This window comes from Hipposideros armiger, unplaced genomic scaffold, assembly GCF_001890085.2.
Source record: "Hipposideros armiger isolate ML-2016 unplaced genomic scaffold, ASM189008v1 scaffold_308, whole genome shotgun sequence".
In the NCBI taxonomy this organism is placed as follows: domain Eukaryota; kingdom Metazoa; phylum Chordata; class Mammalia; order Chiroptera; family Hipposideridae; genus Hipposideros; species Hipposideros armiger.
In genome coordinates, this window is record NW_017731658.1 from 1302339 (window position 1) to 1323437 (window position 21099).

Below are 21099 nucleotides of genomic sequence, written 5' to 3' on the forward strand. Positions count from 1 at the left end.
ATTGGGGGAGGAGAACTCTGTTGGGGAATCAAGGAAGGGGAGCAGACAAGTTGCTGTCCTTTGGTTTTCAGTCTAGTTGTGGAGGACGTCACTTCACTGGCCCATGTTGGTATTGTGATCATTGCGCTTTTCCCAGGTGAGGCAGATAGGTCGTCGGCCACTGGACGGCCGTTCACAGTGGCTCTTGGCAGCTCATGAAAGCTCACACCAGCTATCAGCCACTCACAGTAGCTTATGGCAGCCCACTGCAGCTTCACTGCAACCTACACCGTTGCCCGCGACTCACAACAGCCCGGTTCCAGGTCAAGCTGTTGTTCACCATCTTAGCTGTAGAGGGCGCAGCGTCACTGGCCCATGTGGGATCTAACCTGTGGCCCTGCTGCTCAGAGCTGGTGTCCCAAGCCAACTCTTAACCAACACGCAACACGGCCGGCCCTGTTTTTTTAATTTTTTAAGGATGTCATTTGAAACACAAAAGATTTTAATTTTGATGAAGATTTCTTCTGAATTTAAACCAACCATCTTTATGTTCTTTTATCTGAATCTCCTCCAGCAGCACCAGAACATATATATAATTTTAATAATTTGACATGTTATAAAAAAATTAATGGGTTTTCAGAAATAAATTGATAATTTAGTATATGCTAAAATGGTTAACTGCATATATTATTAAATGCTAATCTGTCCCTTATTATTTCAAAATGCAAACTGTTTTGATCACATGGTAGCCCCTTCAGTGGAAACAACAAATAGCATAAAAATAGCCATTTTAGTCATATTGGAGAATGCTAACACTTGTGCATATGTCTGTGTCTATGTGTGTGTCTGTGTTTTGAGAAGAGCAAGATAATCTTCCCTGAGCCTAATACAATTAGTGCCAACTTCTCCTTTATGACCCAGATTTCTCTATTATAATCTCTAAAAATTCATAAGGAAATACATCAGGATGACAGAAGAGCACATATTCTTTAAGCCTTCTGTGTTTGTGGTAGATCTTATATATTGTATAATAATGGACATTTTAGTTATGGATACCTAGAAAAAATTCTACTTTATAATCTTAATTAGAAACTATTTAGAATTATGTTTTTATTATTACAGTTTTTTGTTGTTGTTATTGTTTTTGTTATAGAACAGTTACTATAAAAAAAAAACTAGATTATCCTCCCTTCCCGTGCTTAATGTAGTCAAAGTTGCTTTACTTAGATGAATAACTATTCCGCTCATTTCCAAAAACTTCCTCAAAAAAGCAAGTTAAAAAAGGAAAACTGGTTATTTTTCATCAGTTTTTAATTATGTTTGAAGTATAAACACAATGAAGAAAATTATCCCAGTGTCCTCTCAATAATAAATCCTTTGAACAAATCCAGTTCAACAAGCATTTTTTAAGAACCAATTTTGTTCTAAACGTTGGGAAGCCCTATATAAAGAGACACAAAACTACTTCAGAGAAACATGGAAATTCTGTTTTCATGACTGTGGACAGAGATAAAAGCCCTAACAGGAAAAGATATCACCACTCATCTGAGTAAACATGGAGGCATTATTACATTAGAACAGGAGAATCTTAGTGACATTAGTGCTGCTTAGTCCAATTTTATAATTTTAGGAAAGGAAACCAATGCAGACAAGTTGACCAATGTCCCCAAAATCCCCTGTCTTTTTATAGCATTAGAATTTCCTTACTTCAAATCTACTTTTAGTGTTTTCACTGTAAAGATAAACTGTAGACAAATATTTAGTCAAAAAGAAGGCCTTTTAATGGTGGGATTTCAACATATGATCCTGGATGGGCATTTTGTTACTTCTTAAGCCAGACCATGTGATCAGCCATATTTTTGTCTCCTGAGTACAATGTTGAGTAACACTTTAACAAAAATAAGGTTAAGTTTATAATAGTTTAAGAGTAATTATGATTGGAATTACATTGTTTTTAACTCCATTTTTGGTGTAATTTCACATAGACATATTCTGTTTCTTGCATATAATGGTTTCTCTTCTTCTTCCCCATGAAGGGGACATGTTTCCAATGGCACAGTAGGAGTATTATCTGCCATGCCTCTTCCATCTTTCTGTAGCTTTGACTACATACAAAACTAACAAAGCCAAGGAAATATTTGTATTTTTAATAGCAGATTTTTTCCTTATTTTCAACTGAAAAACAGAGCCTTATCTACTCTGTTGCAAGTTTTGAAGGGGCTTTTTTAAGCTGCTTCTAACTGGGAATTATTTGGAAAAGCATCAAAGTCATTATATCTATGAAGTTAATCACTTTAAAAGTTATTGAGTTAAAACGACTAAATCAAATTCGATCCAAATTGCAGGTCACTTGTCTGGTGGTTCTTTCACTAAGGACCTTGTAATATTCATATCTATATCTCAAGAAGCTTGTAATTTCTAGTCTGTGGACCCCTCTCTCTCAGCAGCTTGACTTCTGTGAGTCTAGAGTCCATGTTTTAATTTCTGTTTTTTCAAAGCAGAGAATCAATTATGAAATACCCTTTCAATAGCTATCTGCTGAATGATCAAACCAGTTGTTTTCATACATTTTTATTTTTCAAAAGAAAGTGTTTAATCATATCAGGATATTGTTCCCCGTGAATTTGGAGTTACGCATGAGATAAATATGTATTTGAGAGGTAAATGTAGTGAAATTAAATCAGACTAGGGGTGATGTTATTTGTCAAAGAAATTATGACCAAATATTTTTTTTCAGTGTCATATTTTCAACTTGCTAAATGTGTATATTCTTTAAACGATCACATTGTTTGAGTTCCAGATGTGTTGGGATTCGAAGAGAGAAATGTATTCCCCAGCCCATGTGTTTAGATTTGGGGCCAATTTAGGTGGTTTATCAATGATTGGCAGGATTCAGTTACCAAACATATATGATGTTTGTACTGAAAATCCCACAAGGCTAATCTCGAAGCACCGAAAGTTAGCAAATGCTACATTTTAAACATAACTGCTCTTTATAAGGACAGTAGGCAGAATTGATAAGAAAATGGCTGTTTCACAAAGAAAATAGCAATTAATCTCTTATTTTAAAATGTTTACTCTAGTTGTTTTTTTGGGTGTGTTTGTGTTTGTGTGTGTGTGTTTTGTTTTGGCTCAAGGACAAAAAGTATCACAAACTCTTTGCCCCTTAAATATTACAGCTCCTGGAGTTGAAATCATGCCCTGGTGAAGTAGAATTTCAGAACCCAGCTAAATTCAGATCAGTTACTTAGCAGACTAAGCCCTCTCAAGAAAGTTCACTTTGCATTTTCAGTTTAAGTGGATTTTTTAATTGAAAGGATAGATATTAAGCATCTTATTTAAACATTTTAATGAAAGTGATGATGTGAGGGCCACATAAGGGCACCCGTTATTTTTTTAGTATATCCTTTACTCAACAATGATGCTTTATCATTGTGTATACCTAAAACTTGAAAAGTGCTTTAACTTCTATTAGTCATTTAATTGTTTTTGTGCCCTTGCAATACTAAGTAACCTGAGGCTCAGAAAGTTTAGGAGGCTAAGCTGTAACTCAATTGAGACTGAACCTCTCATCATTTTACTTTTTCCTTAAGACAACACTTTTTTATTCATGTTTCAGAAAACACAATTTTAAAAAAATTCTATAATCCCATGGAATTGCAGCCAGACTGTTATATAATCACAACTAGTAACAAACATATGGTTTAACTTGAAAATGACCACCTGTCAAAATGTGCTCCAGAATTCAATGGTGTAGAACGTGTACCCAATAAAAATTCCACCTATTTTTTTAGAGGTAGCGCTCAGCATTTTCCTTTTTTCTTCCACCTGTAACAACAAATTTCCTTCTGAAAAGAATGTATTGCAACTGCACAAAATCAAGTTAAGCTGTATCATTATTAAGTAGGTCATTAGAATATACGGGTTGAAGGCAATGTACACTGAAGTGAGCAAAGCAATACCGTGTAGTAAACATTAGCTTCATAAAGTTCCTAAAACACTTAATTAATGAAAACCAAACATGGATAAAACCAATTTACCCTGATTTACAGACTCCCTTCATCTGGAAACAGCTGCTTAATGTTCTTCTTAAAAACACAGCTTGCTTCTTTCAGTATTAACAAGCTATTATTGTGAGTTATGTCTTTTTTTCACTATATAAATTCACTTAAAGTGAATGCAGAGAAGTTTATAAAATACAGGCTTAATGTTGTTTTAACATATGCTGCAGTGATTTTTTTGAACACTGACAGTTTTGATGAAAGGTATCTCTCTTTGGGTCTCATAAATTTAACTTTTGGCTTTTGAGTTGCATTGTTTTTATTTAATGTCAGAACAACTGATTTTCAAAAACTGCGTCCATTTGTACAGACACAAACTGGTAGCGTGGATGAAGATTCAAAGATCATGAGCTTTGACATCAGAGCTGGACTTACTTTTTCATGACATAACCTCACACGAGTGTAGCACTTATTCCAGAAAATCATTGAGGGTTAGAAAGCTCTCAGGCGGGTAAAGAAATGCTTACTTGTTGAGACTTATCTGCGAAACTGGACTTAGCTGTACATAGAAACACACATGCTCACGCTCTCCAACTTCATGGATTTTTTTCTAGCTTGGACACTCTAAATACAGAATAATGAACCTGTGTTCCAGCCTATTTTGATTGAGAGTCTGTGTTTTTGCATGTTTTGCCTTCGTGTAAAAATACTTTAAAATGTTGCAACTCATGAAAAATGCGGTAACTGAAGAAGTTAGAAGTTAATACATGAAAGAATCCTTTGTTAATGATGTGTTAACAATTGGATACATTTTTTAAAAGCTGAAATATCCATTTCTATCATTACCTTTTGTATTTTCTTTCCTAAACTTTCCTAGAATAAGGTTTTTCCATCCCTTCTCCATTAAATTTCATATTTTGACAGTGAAATGTGTCAAGTTAAAGGCTTTTAAGAACATGGTTATTAAATTATTACGTATGGAATATTAATTGGAGAAGGTGCTATGATAGTTATATTTGTCAAGCATATCTAGAAATGCGGCAAGACATTGAAAAAATGTTTAAAAAACCTAAGAGAACTTCCCCCTCCAAAAAAAATGAAAAAATGGTAAAACTCCAGTAAAGATTTAGTAAGTGTATTGAGAATATGTTTCTGTTTTAGCTTGCATTTTTATGTATTCAATTTTCATGTAGTTATTATGAGTGAACAAACAACTTTTTCAAATTTCTATTTGATATGAGTTTTCAGATTCAAAATCCCAGCTAATCATTAAAAACAGTTGCTTATCCTCTGTGCCTTGAATGAATAAATGAAAGAATCAAGAAAGTTATCAAATTGTATCAGTAGTGGGACGATTGAAGAAACCAGAAGTTGGCAAATTAACAAAAGTCTTTAATTTAACATTTGCTAATGGGTGTAAGCTTTTCTATGCATCAATAATGTTGTAAATATTTTGTAGGGTGTCAGATGGACACATGTCTTGTTAGACCACTTCATGGACAGTGTAGAGACTTGATCACTGTGCTGTATACGTGAAGCTGAAGTTGAATAATATTGTATGTCAACTATAATTTTATATATATATATATATATATATATATATATATATATATATATATATATATAGTCATGGGATGTGGAGTATAGTGTGGGGAGTGGAGTCAATAGAATTGTAATAGATATGTATGATGTCGGGGGAGGTGGATTGGAGGAGGGGGGTTGTCACTTTGTGAGGGGTGAAAAGGATAACTATTGTATAGTTTTGTACACCTGAAAACGAATTTTAAATAAAAAGAAGAAATAAACACACATATATTGGGGGGAAAACCCCACAAAAAACAGATGCTCTAGTTCTGCAGCTGTCGGTCTCTCACATATGCTTCCTCCACCAACAGGAATTTTATACATCCTGTTGCTACACTTCTTCCACTGGATACATCCTGCTGTCCTTTGCAGATCTCAAATCTTTGAAGATCTTCTTCAGGGAAACTTTATCTTTCCTTCCTGATTCAGTAAACTTCATCTCCACTCTAGGCTTTCTTAGCCCTTGCACATCTCATTCGTAATGTGTTTATTTTTTTATGAATGTAACTTGACATTGTTTGGGTAATTCTTAGATGATGCCCATCTTTCACCTGGACGGTAAACACCGTGAGGGCAGGGACCAACTCTACTTTCCTTCTCCATTTTTTTTTTAAAGGACAAAGGTATTCTTTTTTTTTTTAAGATTTTTTTTTTAATTGGGGAATTGGGGGATGGGAACAGCACTGGGGAATTGGGGGAAGGGGAACAGACAAGTTGCTGTCATTTTGTTCTTCAGTCTAGTTGTGGAGGACGTTGCTTCACTGGCCCAAGTTGGCACCATCATTGCGCTCTTCCCGGGAGAGACAGATCAGCTGCCGGCTTCTGGACAGTCACTCACAGCGACTGCTGGCCGCTCACACTGGCTGCTGGCCACACACGGTAGCCCATGGCAACCCACTGCCACAGGGGCTGCAGCCTACGCTGTCGCCGGCAACTCACGGCAACCCAGCTCCAGGTTGAGCTGTTGTTCAGTATCTTAGCTGTAGAGGGCAGTGTCACTGGCCCTCATATGTGGGATCCGAACCAGGGCCCTCTGGTGTCCCAAGCCAGCTCTTAATCAACACACCACTAAGCCAGCCCTCCTTCTCCATTTTTTATCCCCAAAGTTTAACAAAATTTCTGGCATTTATAAGCAGGAACTCAAAAAATACTTTGCGTGAGTGAAGGTATTCATGAATGCAAATGGGATGAGAATGGATATCCCTGACAAATAGTACATTATATGTAAATCATAAGAATAAGAACTGTGGAATACACAAAAAGGTCGAACAGATGAAAAATGAAGTTGGAAAAATTGGCAGGTCTAGGTCTAGGCTTTTGTGCTAATCCAGTGAGTTGGAATTAAGTAGGTATCTTAGATACTAGGAGGTGTTTTAAACAGGAGAGAGAGTTGTCCCACTCTTCATTTTTGAAATAAGGGAGCAGTGTGAACTCAGAATGGGAAGAGGATGTAAGAAGCAGGGAGGTGAATTCGAAAGCCATGGCATCATTCAGATGATGGTGGATGAGGACCAAGATAGGGACAAGAGAAATAAAGATGGGTCCACTGTGGTGCCTAAAATACTTCCTTTTCATTTCAAAAGCTTTTTGCTGTGTTTTTCAGGTTGATCGCCAGCCCCAGTTTATTCAAGGCTACCGCGTGATGTATCGTCAGACCTCAGGCCTGCAGGCTACAGCTACCTGGCAGAATTTAGATGCCAAAGTCCCAACTGAGCGAAATGCTGTCTTAGTCAATCTGAAAAAGGGGGTGACTTATGAAATTAAAGTCCGACCATATTTTAATGAGTTCCAAGGAATGGATAGTGAATCTAAAACAGTTCGTACTACTGAAGAAGGTCAGTAATCCAAGTTCTAACAAAAACCAAACTTATGCTATAATGAAACCATTTTCCGTTGATTTCTAGTTTATCTTCTTTAGAAGAGTTACAAGAGGTGAATCTTGGAAATGTCATTTTATTGTTTTGTTCTGAGAACTCCATAGAATCTGACAACTCAAAAAGAAAAATGAAAAACGACATTCAAGTAATTTGAATTTTTCCTAAGTAAACATTTGCCCCAAATCCTCTCTGTCAGTACATTGGAATTTGACGATAATAATTTCCCATGTGTTTTTATGTGGATTAGGCTCACTTGGCTTCATTAGAAGACAGACTGCTGGAGAATCACGAGTACAGGCTGTTCATTGTCACTCTTTTTTTTTTTTTGCTGTAGTAAAGAATGCCATTTTCTTTCATAAGCCTCCCTCCCTGTGACCTCTGGCAGTCTGACTCATAATTTCTAGTTCAGGACGCCGGTGCGTGTTTGCAACAGCTTTCTTCTTAGTGTCACCTCCTCCCTCTCTCCCCTTTGGAAGTTTCCTGCCTACAGATATTTTAGAGTCAGCCTGTGATGGACATGAGATGAATGTAGGTTTCATCCTGTCCATTTACTAGTATCTCCTTCTCTTAACTAGAGACTTTTTATAAATTGTATCATCAAAGTAAAAAATAAAAGTCAGATGCCAAGTATAAGTCATTTTCCCCTTTTCTGCTTTTCTACTAATGTTATATATACCGCTCCCATAAAAAGACATTTTAAACATATTTTATGTAAATTAATATAAGAGCAGCCTTAAGAAAATATATATAGGTTGCTCATGCTAACTTGTAGATGTTTGTATTTGACCAAGAACTTTGAAATTATGCATATCTTATAATAAACAACCTTGTGAAAATGTTATCTTGACATTGGTTTACTGTGTGATACACTGACATGGGCAGAAAAGCATATTTTTAAAGCCATCATTAATCTACTTTGAGAATATGTAAAATAAAATTACTAAAAATTAATAATAGTGTCTTCATCCCCATTAAATTTCACTGTATGTTGAAAATCTGTGAGACTAATCAGTAGGGTGAGTAAATTCAATATGTTTGAAGCACGCTTCCAAAAAGCAATTTCACTACAGTTAGAATTTTCCTCTGGATTAGGCATTTGTCACCATTCGGTATAGTTCATCTCTGATTTCTGTGGCCTTCAGAAGGTAACGAATGGAACTCAGCTGGCCTGTGTCTGGAAACGATGAGTGGTGATTTGGGTTCTTTCACATTGATAGGAAGAAGCTGAGCACAGGAATAATTGACCTGTCAGGAAGCAAGCACGGTGTTCTCCCCAAGCCAGCAGCAAGGCAAATGGGAAACCAGTTCTCAGAAGTTATTTTTCAATCCAACCTGCTTAATAACTGCAAAACTGATAGACTAGTCGTTGGATTTATGTCACCATGCTGTATTTTGGAACATTATTACACAGAGGAATAATAAATAGTAGCATTTTGGTGTGTGTGTGCCCTGTTTCTCAATGCAGATACGGCCATACCTCTGAAATATATGTCATGACAAATTTACCAAAGTGGGAGATGATTGATAGGCTTTAAAAATATATTTTACAATTCAATTGTACATATTTTCAAAGGGCTATGTTGTGTAGAGTTATGAAAGTGTTGACCTTTCTATATAAAAATTCTCTAACCACAAAATCCTTGAATTTTGTTTTAACTGATAGTACTTTGATATTGATTTTCCTTCCTTCCGTTTAAACTCATAGATTCACTGAGAATTTATGTTTTCCAGCAAAATTAGTATTTCTTAGCTCTCAGATACATGGGATGAGACACGCTGCAGTCTAAAATCAGATTTTATTTTCTCTTACTCACCTTTTCTCAGTATGGCTATAGGAGACACCATAAAGGAAGAGAACTGTAAGACATTAAAATCTGTCAATTTCACATTTGACCCAACATGAACTGTTGTCATTTATAACTTCAGAGTTCCTTGTCCATCAATATAAAATAAGTCTTAAATCTTAAATTACGGGTCAGTTTATAACAGACAATTATTTTCCCAATATGAAAATAAATATTTTTTTGTCGGTGGTGGTGAAATTTATAGCTGTGTTTCTCTTTATTTATTAAACACAAACTAAAATAAAACAAAAAGGTTGTCAGTAATGCCACCACTCAGAGATAATGACTGATACAATTTGGAGTACATCCTCTTGGAATATTTTTGATAGCAGTGTATATATATATATATATATATATATATATATATATATATATATATACAGTAATACCTTGGTTTGTGAGCATAATTCATTCCAGAAATAAACTACTCATATTCTAAGACATGGCTTATTTACCAAGTAATGTATTATTAGGTTGGTACAAAAGTAATTGCAAACCGCAATTACTTTTGCACCAACCTAATAGCAATGTTTGTTCATCTTGTGGAACACTCTCAAAACCAAGTTACTCGTAATCCAAGGTTTTATTGTATATATTTTTCAAAACAAGAGCCTATTAGAGTAAAAAGAATCAAAGTTGTAGAATTAGACATACTTGGGTTCAAATTCTACATTGTTGCTTGACTTAGATAGTCTCTTGCAGTAGGCTTTAGTACCTATAAAACTAAGATAAGAGCTGTTTTTACTTCCTGAGATTATTGTGAGAATTAAATCCTACATTTAGCTCATTGCTGGATGTATATAGAAAACACTCATTAGACTGTTAGCTGTTCAGTTTATTATTGAGTGAACATTACCACAGCTATTGTATTTGCTTTAAATCCAACCATTATATTTAAAAGACATTTTGTAAAAAACTGTCACTGTTGAATGCTGTATGCAAATTTATAACTACTGGAAACCAGACCCTCCTGCATCTTGTCTTCACATTCGTATTCTGTAAGCAGCATTAATGCACTCCAAGACTCACCGGTTGTATTTATTCTAATTACTTCCTCTGCAGCCCCAAGTGCCCCTCCACAATCTGTCACTGTGCTGACCGTTGGAAGCCACAATAGCACAAGTATCAGTGTTTCCTGGGATCCTCCTCCGCCTGATCATCAGAATGGAATTATCCAAGAATACAAGGTAGGAAGGGCCTTAGTGAAGAAGGGTGGCTGACAGAGGGAGTCTCAGTGTCACATGGATGAGGTCCATCTGTAGTGTCCCTCTTTATTGAGCTTGAGTGTAAACTAATTTTTTTTTATATCTTTGTGTGACAGGTAAAGAAATACATGCATAGGGGATTAGAACTTAACACCAAGGTTGCAGATAACGCAAACTCACTTGCCCAAGTAAACCATGGCAGTGGAGTGTTTTTTGGTGTTAGATCTCTGTGTAACAGGCCTAAGGCTGCATTCTGAACCTGTGTTCTGAAAAAGCTGCTTCAGGGATTTAGAGAGTTGGGGTACCAGTAGAGTATGGGCAATGCCAGCTTTCACTCTAAGTTCTGCTTTTATCAATTTATTGAGATTTTGGGAAGTATTTCACTGGGGAAAAAGGGAGCCATTGAAAATATAAATTTTGAAAAAACTGACTTACAAAATGTGACTGATTTTCTCATTTTTCAATTGAACTTGTTACTGTTTAGAGACAGCATATATCCTTTGTTTCCTCACCAGCATTTGCTATTTAAGAAACAGAAGATGTCCAACTTTTAGAAAAAAAGATTTTGATTAAGTGATATAATTAGACTGCATGTGAGAGTAAAACACCTCATTAAACCTTGTAAAAATGTTAATACCATGAGTTTTTGCTGTTAATAAATATTTATAGAATTCTGACAATAACATACTAGATTAATCTCTGAGAATAGAAAACTGGACACCCCACTTCACCCCAGAATTTAATGCATGGTATGTGAAATTAAGCTGAATAATTTCACTCAAAACATTGCAGATTGAATTTTTTTAATGTTATTTCTAAAAAAATGATAAATTTTAAATAGAATTTTAAGTTAATGGTTAATTTACTGAAACAAATGGGCAGAATATGCATAAGCATTTAAACTTACCCCCATCACATTATAAAGACACACATATAAGAAATATAAGAATGAGTGCTTTAACAATAGCATAATTATGTAGATTCTAAAGTTTTGCAACTGTTAAAACACATTGTTTTAAGAGCAAAAAATAATCTTTGGTGTGTGTGTGTGTGTGTGTGTGTGTGTGTGTGTGTGTGTGTGAGTGTTTTAATAAAGTTAGGATTTTAACCTTTGTATCATCTAGGACTAAATATCCTAATCTTACATTTACTAAAAATTGATAATTTAAATTATACAATTTTTTACTCATATGAAATTGTCATATTTTGGTAACAAAATATATATTTCAGTAAGGGCTAAATATTCCTTAATTAATAACACAGGTATCATAGTGTAAATAAAAGAATACAATTCACAGGAATTATTTTAAAGAAAATGTTTCAGGAACTTAGCTGTTTCAGAAAAAGAACCCTGTGTGTTCCTACTTATGTGTCTGCATGTAGATTATAAAATACTGTATAATATGAATACAAATACGTATATAGCACAGAATTTTTTTGTAATACATTTTATAGTTATAGTTTCCAATCCAAGAAGAAAATGTGCCTTAAAATTTGATTCTTACTTGAAGTAAAAGCCCAGCTTTCCTCTCGTCAGTGTTTAAAGATTTTTTGCATGACTTTGTTGTCATGCATGTATACGTGTGTGAATATGTTTTGATCAATATTAAGATTTATTACTGTCAATGTAAATATGCACTTTAATTTCATCTCAGTCAATACCTATAACTTAAGTAAATTAATCTTGTTAACTACTTCTGTGTATGTTAACATTTTCTTAAATGAAATATAAATTATTTGGATGTACACCTATATACCTTGAATATTACAACTCATAACCACCATGTTTTAAAAGATTATGTGTATAATAATCTTGATAAATAAATTAAGCCGAGGGATTTATATATTTTAATCTGTGTGCCAATGCTATTTTCAATCAAGGACCACTTTCCAGAGGTGTTAAGGGAATTACTTACTGTGTTATGAGCATTCAGTGTTGATTGTCATATATAAAGGAACATGGCATGGTTTTAGCTTTCCTTATTGTCTTCCTTTAATACACACACACACACGCACACACACACACACACACACACACACACACACACACACACACTGCAGAATTGGGTTTTAGAAAATGTCATTTACAAAACTATAAGCCTAGGAAATAGATTTGTCACTACTAAAAAACTATGTATTATATTGATCTAATTACCAGAAAGGATAATATCTCTTATCTTCTGTTGTTATTCACTTTACACTTCTGTAGATCTGGTGTCTGGGGAATGAAACACGATTTCATATCAACAAAACTGTGGATGCCGCTATTCGGTCTGTAATAATCGGCGGATTGTTCCCAGGAATTCAATACCGGGTAGAGGTCGCCGCTAGTACCAGTGCAGGGGTTGGAGTAAAAAGTGAACCGCAACCAATAATCATTGGTGAGTAACAACTTATGTGGTTTGTGCTTCAGAATCAATCAGCTGGTAACAAGGTAGATTATTTTTTAAATCTACACCCTAACAGTGGATGTGCTGTAATGAGTGATAGGGTGCACACATCATATAGTCAAATGGTTAGCGGATTAGAGTTTCTTACAGAAACGATTAGCAATTGTGGATGCTCTTTTGACTCCCACAAACGTCTTAAAATTATAATCACTAAGAGTTTAACTTCTGAAAGTTTGTTTGAAAATTATTTTCAATCAATAATTTCATTAGTAATTTTGATGCCATTGAAATATAACAGGAAATTAGGCAATTATTGAAGAAAATGTATGATTTATATCTATATGTTGTCTCTTAGACAGAAAAATGTCAAAATTTAACCAGAAACAGGCCAGAAACTTTATAATCCAAACATACTATCCCAAAGAAGAAATCCCTATTAAATCTGCTATCATTATTATAGAAAATTGTTCCCTATCACCATGGATTATGTTTGCCTGTTCTTGAAATACATGTAAATGGAGTCATAGAGAATATTTTTTTTACCTGGCTTCTATCACTAAACATAATGTTTTTGAGATTCACTCATGTATATATGATGCAATTCATGATTTATTTCTGATCAGTATTCATTTGTGTGAGTATATCATATTTTGTTTTTCTGCTTTTCTCTTCAGGGAATGAAATTCTTGTGTAAGCCTTTTTGATTACATATGTTTTTATTCCTTTTGGAGAAGTATTTAGAAGTTGAATTTCTGGATAATGGGGTTGATATAATTTGACATTATAAGAAACTTTAAGCAGTTTTTCAAATTGTTGTATAATTTTATACTCTCACTAGCAAAGAATATGATTTCTAATACTTCTACATTTCACCCACATTTGATGTTGCCAGTCTGTAATTTTAGCCATTCTAGTGAGTGTATAAGAAGAGGACCTCACTTCTGTTTTCTTTGGTGACTAAATGACGTTGAGTAAATTTATGTGTGCTTTTCAGACATTCACATATTTTCTTTTGTGAAATTTCAAGTCTTTGCCTTTTTAAAATCATGTTGTTTGTCTCCTGTTACTGATTAGAAAGAGTTACATATATATTCTAGATACAAATTCTTTGTCATACATTTGTATTGCAAATATTTTCTCCTAGTCTATGATTCTTTATTCATTTTCTTAATAGTGTCTTTTGATGAACAAATGTTTTAAATTTGGTAAATTACCATTTATAAAATGTTTCTTTCATGTTTCATGTCCTACCTCTAGAGAGCAAAGATATTTTCTTCTATAAGTTTTATGATTTTAGCTTTTATGTTTAGGTTTATAATTCATCTTCAAGTAATTGCATATGGTTTGAAGGTTGAGGCTTACTTATTTCCAAATGTATATAAAATTGTGCAGGCATCATTTATTGATATATCCTTTCCCCAGGTAATCACATAAGTATGGATCCGTTCCTGGATTCCCTGTGTTGTTCCATTTGTTTATATGTCTATCTATATGCCAAACCACTGTCTTAATTACCGTAGCTTATAGAAAGTCGTAAAATCTGGTTAATGTGAATACTCCATCATTTTCTTCTACAAAATTGTTTTGGCTATTCCAGACCTGCTTTTTCATATGTTTTCAAATCAGCTTGTCAGTTTCTACAAAATTATGTTGCAATTATTGGTTGAAACTACAGTGAATCTATATATTAAATTGGAGAGATTAAATATTTTAGTAGTGAGTCTTTCCAACAACATGATGTACCTCGCCATTATTTATTTGCCCACAACAACATTTTGTAGTTTTCAGGGCGTAGTCTTACACATGTTGTGTTAAACATTTTTCCAAATGTTTTATTTTTTACATTAAGTGGATTTATAAAATTTTCTTTTCCAACTATTCTACGTTGTATATAAATTTAATTTTATATGTCACCCCCTTACCTTATGACCTTACTAACTTCACTTATTTATTTTAATAGTTACAAAATACTTTTTTTTAGTGTATTTGAATAATCTTTTTTTTCTCATTTGTGTTAATATGGTAAATTCTATTGAATGGTTTTAAAGGTAAATAAACTTTGGATTCCTGGAATAAATCTTGTTTGGTCATGATAAACTATTCATTTTTCATATATTACTGGATCTGACTTTGCTAACATTTGGTAAATAATTTTGTATCTATGTTTATGAGGAGTATTGATTGGTAGTTTTCTTTCCTTTTGGGGAATCAGGGTGGCTGACTTGATAAAATGCATTGGGAAGTATTCCTTCTCCTCTATATTCTGTAAGAGTTTTTTCAGGCTTTGCATTATTTTTTCCTTAAATACATTCTAGAATTCAGTGATGACATATGTGCCTAATGGCAAATGGATTTTTGGTTTTTGCTCACCAATGAATTTGTCTCATTTATCTAAGTTGTTGAATTTATTACCAAATACCTATTTGCAGTATCTCCTTATTTGTAATCTCCTTCTCCTCCTCCTCCTCCTCCTCCTCCTCCTCTTCTTCCTTCTTCTTCTTCTTTCCCTTTATCTGACTTTTTCTGATTGCATTTTTTTTATTAGTTTCAGGTGTGTAAAACAATGACATTTACATCCCTCAAAAACTGATAACCCCCTTCCCCAATATACTACGCCTCTGACATCGTATATAGCTGTTACAATTCCTTTGACTATTCCCTAGGCTGTACTCCACATCCTGTGTGTGTGTATATATATATATATATATATATATATATATATATAAATTTTAGTTGACATTCAGTAATCTTCTTAATTGTAATTTTTGCAAGATGTGTAATAATGCCACCTCTTTTATTCTTATATACTGGAGATTTATGTTTACTCTTTTTCTCTCTCTTCTCTTTTTCATTGTCCCTACCTTCTCCCTCTCCCTTCTCTGTCCAGTATTAATCAATCTTGATAAAGATTTACCAATTTTATTAATTTTTTCAGAGTAAAAATGTTTGACTTTGTTAGTTTTATTTGTTTTGTAATTAATCGATTTCTGCTATTTTTTATTTTACTTTTATGTTGCTTCTTAAAATAGAAACATATCACTGATTTGAACCATTCTTCTTTCTATTATGAATACTTAAAGTGATAAATTTTCTAAGCACTTCTTCAGCTGAATCTTACAACTTTTGATCTTTTCATTTTATATGCTATTTAATAACTTTAATAACTTTTTAACATAATTTTTGATGTGCTATGTTTTTATTTATCATAGAGTTGAAAATACTTTCTACTTCCAGTGAGGATTTCTGTTTTTTTGCAGAGGTTATTTAGAAGTGTGTTGTTAAATTTCCTAATGTTTTGGGATTTTCCAGATAGCCTTTTGTTACTGATTTCTAATTTAAATCTACAGAGGTCAGAGAATGTACTTTGTTTGATTTTGGCCTTTTAAATATGGAGATTTATTTTAATGGCCCAGAATTTGTTCTTCATGAATGCTCCTTGTGCATTTGCAAAGTATGTGCATTTTTCTGTTTTAGAGTGGAATGTTCTATAAATTCCCGATCAAGTTTGTTGGTAGTATTATTCAGGTCCTTATTGATTTTCTATTTTTACAATTACCAAAAATGAGTCTGGAAATTTTTTGTAATTATAGGTTTGTGTATTTCTCCTATCTGTCTAAAAGTTGTTGTTTTTGTTTTTTTTGTTTGTTGTTTTACAGTGAAAAAATTTTATACTTAGAATTAGCCAGCTGACTCAGTTTAGATGATCCCAATTTTGTTGGCAACATCCAAAGCATCCTAGTCAGGAGCCAGTCAAAAATATGCCTTCTTCTCTCCATCAGGCCTGATCAAGGTGCTGACCTTGGCCACGTCAATGTCATAAAGCTTCTTCCCAGCCTGTTGGATGCGGTGCTTGTTGGCCTTGACATCAACAGTGAACACAGTGTGTTGTTGTCTTCTATCTTCTTCATGGCTGACTCGGTAGTTAGGGGGAACTTGGTGATGGCACAGTGGTAAAGCTTGTTTCTCCTGGGGGCGCTCTTCTGAGGATACTTGGGCTGCCTTTGGAGCCACTGCATCTTGGGCCTTCAGAGGGTGGGTGATGTGCAGGTCTTATTTTTTTGTGGCCATGGACACCTTTAAGCATTGCTTTTTTTGCCTTCAAAGACTTGGCTTTGGCTTTGGCTTTGGGAGGGGCAGGGGCTTCGGGCTTCATTCTTCGCTTTTGGTGCCATCTTCATGAAAAAGCTCTGTCTATAAGTTTTTGTTTCACTTATTTTGCTACTCTGCTTAAAGTGAATACATTTTAGGATTGTTATAGCTTCTCAATGAACTTACCCTCTATCGTTATGAAATGCCTTACTTTATTTCCTAGTAAAATTTTTGTCTTAAAATTTTCTTTGTCTAGTATTAGTATAGCCACATCATTTTATAACATGGTTTGTGCTTTTTTCATCCTTTTATTTTAACTCCTGTTTCTCTGTATTTAATGTTTAATATATTTCTTTTTTTTTTGAAGATATTTTATTGGGGAATTGGGGGGATGGGAACAGACAAGTTTCTGTCCTTTTTGTTCTTCAGTCTAGTTGTGGAGGACGTTGCTTCACTGGTCCAAGTTGGCACCATCATTGTGCTCTTCCAGGGTGAGGCAGATCAGTTGCCGGCTTCTGGAGGGTAGCTCACGCTGGCTGCTGGCTGCTCACGCTGGCTGCTGGCTGCTCACGCTGGCTGCTGGCTGCTCACGCTGGCTGCTGGCTACATACGGTAGCTTATGGCAACCCACTGCAGCAGGGGCTGCAGCCTACGCCATCGCCGGCAACTCATGGCAGCCCAGCACCAGGTTGAGCTGTTGTACAGCATCTTAGCTGTGGAGGGCAGTGTCACTGGCCCTCATATGTGGGATCCGAACCAGGGCCCTCTGGCGTTCCAAGCCAGTTCTTAACCATCGCGCCACTCGGCCGGCCCCATATTTCCATTTTTTTAATTGTATATTCGTAGTTCTACTTTTTTATTCGATAAAACAATCTTTTCCTTTTAATTGGAGTCTTTAGACTGTCATTTTAAATTCAATTCATTTGCTATGTTTGGGCTTAAAATTACCATCTTCTTATTTATTTTCTAGCTATGTTTCTATTTTCCTAATTTCCTGATTTCTTTTGAATTCATTAAAAACTTTGTGTATTATATTTTATGTCTACTATTGGATTATTAACTATATCTCTTTTTTGTAGTTACTCAAAGATTTGCCTGAATATATGGATCTAAGAAAATATAATTCCATTTTCCTTCATCTCATTCTTTTTGCTATTGCTGTATCTTTTACTTCTATACATGCAATAAATGCGAATATACAAACTAAAGTATTATTATTGATTTTGCTTTAAATTTTCTCCAGATAGAAAGCTATGGAAATAACATTCCCCTTATTTATTTCCCCTTCTCACCGTCCTGTTCTTTTGTTTCACATATTTTGCCAAGTTTCCTAATTATTTATGTTGAGATTGCATACTTGTTATTTCTTCATGAGCAGAAATGGAAGTATTCAGTGAATTATCATTTCATATAATACACTTTCCTGTTCCAGAATTTCAATTTGTTATCTTTTACATTTTCCATTTCCCTCTGAAAATTTCCATGTGTTCATTTATTTTGAGTATTAATTTAACTTCATGTACATATTATAATAGCTACTTTAAAGTTCTTTTCTCCCAATTTCAACATCTGTGTCATCTAATGGTCTATTTCTATTGATTATTTTTTCTCTTGACCTTGGGTCATCTTTTTCTAGTATTTTATTATTGTTTTGCCTATTTTTCATATCTAGTAATTTTTTACTGTATACTGGACATTGAACATGACATACTATACATTTTTTTGAATTCCTAAAAAGTGTTAATTTTGTTCTAGGGGTGGTTACGTTACTGGCTGATTATCTTGATCTTGTACTGGCTTATTTTTTATATTTTGTTAGTATGAAGCTGTTCGTCTTTTAACCTCATCCTTAGGGCAAATCCTTAGTTTGATCTTTAATTCTAAGGCATGGCCCTTTTGAGGTTTCAGTGAAAAGCCTAAGGTGTTTATCTAATGCTTCTAACTTGATGAAATTAAAACTTCAAACACAATCTTCTCTGCAGTGGACATCAACTGAAAAAGTCTGCTGAGGCTTTTCAGTCTTCTAGCTTTATGTTTTCACCAGATCTTTGGAATCTTCTTTCTGCACGTGCAGTTTAGAGTTCATCCTAGCAGATGGGGGGTTGGGGGGGTGGAGATTTATATGCAAATGTAGGAACATCATTCCCCTGTAACCTCCTCTTTCGCATGGCTTCTTCTTTAATTTTTCATTTTCTCTGACAACCCTGAAGTCTATCCTCTGACACATCATATCAATAAGATTGAGTTTTTCAGCTTGAGTTCTAGCTTCCTAGAGATATTTAAGGGAGACAAAAGGCCTCCTAATGCATATTTTCCCTAGTGTGTGTCCCTTCTTTCAAGAGGCAAAATCCTTAGCTCTCCCTGCTTTTATTTGCTTGTCAATGTTATTAACTTTTACAAATATTTTTTTTTGGAGTTTACATATTTTAAAAGCACTTGTCTAAAGGTTGGTACAAGTGAATGTGCCATTCCCAAGGTTTTCTGCTTATTTTCTGAAATGATGCACACAGAGCATACTACCAATTTCTGGAAAATTGTTTCTTCTTACAAAGTATTTATCATATATGGAGAGATTTAATATTCAGTCATAATTGTAAATTTTTTTCAGATTCTCCAAGTTTTCTTTCATTTATATATTAAAAGCATTAAAGAGAAAAATGTATGGCATTAACTTTCTTCTAAATTGCCTTCCCTTTCTTAATTAGTCAAACAGACTGAATTAATTTCTTAACCTGAGGGAAACCTATGATCTTTCCCTTCTGAGATTTTCCTAAAATAAATTGGAATAAGAAAGAAATGCAGGTAAACCCAAAAGGATTTAACTGAATATATATATATATATATATATATATATATGTCTATATATAGACATATATATCTTCATATTCCATTTATAGTATTTAGATATAAGCTATTATTTTTAACTTAAAAAGCTATATATGAAACATATTTAAAAGGTATAGTTTTTTATGAAAGCTTCTAGGTAAGTAAACAAAGCTTTGTTTTTCAGTCCCTCTAGTACATATATGAAATGGATTGCCTGAATATTTTTTTTAACTCAAAGATAAGTAAGATTCCCAAATACCTATATTTTTATTTTCTACACTCTTTAATAATAAATATAGTTCTCAAGCATGGGAAAGTTTTGTTGTTTTTATTTAGTAGTTAATACCTATTTGCTTCACCATACTTGAGGGATTTATTTTACTGGGAGGCAAGTAAGTAATTACAAGAGTACCATTTCACCAAGCTCACATCATGACAGTTAAGAACTGAACAATTGTATAGTAACTTAAAATAATAAATAAATTTAATTAGATTGTTTTAAATTAAATGGAAATTTTGCTTAACTTTTGTGTTATTTTAAAAAAGGCTAGGTTTCAAATGAATAATGAGTACCCTTTAACTTAGTTTAGTGTATCATACAACTGTTTTCAAATGTTTCTGTGAAATAAAAAATAATCTAATAAATGATTAGGAGATTTCATCTCCTATTCATGTAGTTAGAATATGCAATATCCAACTTATAATCATAGAAAATGGAATATTGTACCACTTGAAATACACACACACACACACACACACACACACACACACACACACACATGCACGTGCGCGTGCGCGCACGCGCACGCATGAGCACAATTCAACCAGGAAAAGGCTATTTGTCCTAAGAGATTTATTTCTTTTTAATATCTACTGTTGTACTGAAGAAGCCCTTAATTGTTTCTTTAATTACCCCTGCATATCTACCTTAACATCTTGTCTGATAACCTTATCTACACAACTGTTTTTCCTTAGTTGAAAAGTGATTTAGTGATGGCTAATCTCCTTTTCTGTTTCAATTTATGCTTTCCCTATTATCTATTCAGTACTGGAAACAGTACTTGAAGTGATTCAAGCTCTACCTCATTTCCCCTATGCTTTAATTAAATCATGTATTGGCATTTGATGTAATTTATAGCTGATAATTTTAGATTTGTCTTATGCCAGACCATGTACTGTTTCATCTATTCCTTCTCAGTTTAGGTTTCATTCCAGAAAGTTCCATTAAGGGACCATTAGTTAAGATATTGTATAAACAGAATAAACAGCCTTACACAGGCTTAGAAGTAATATTCTTCTTTTGT

The 21099-nt window shown here is 34.0% G+C and overlaps 1 protein-coding gene across 15 annotated transcripts in view; it reads left to right on the plus strand.

Annotated features, from left to right (window-relative positions):
- Positions 1 to 21099, plus strand: part of ROBO2 (roundabout guidance receptor 2) — a 1367338-nt gene that overhangs the window by 1283114 nt on the left and 63125 nt on the right. For all 15 annotated transcript variants that reach the window (XM_019659929.1, XM_019659930.1, XM_019659932.1 and 12 more), the window contains 3 exons: positions 7168 to 7399; positions 10348 to 10472; positions 12700 to 12871. In XM_019659929.1, coding sequence (XP_019515474.1) covers positions 7168 to 7399; positions 10348 to 10472; positions 12700 to 12871 — 529 coding nt within the window. The remainder of the gene's footprint in view (positions 1 to 7167; positions 7400 to 10347; positions 10473 to 12699; positions 12872 to 21099) is intronic.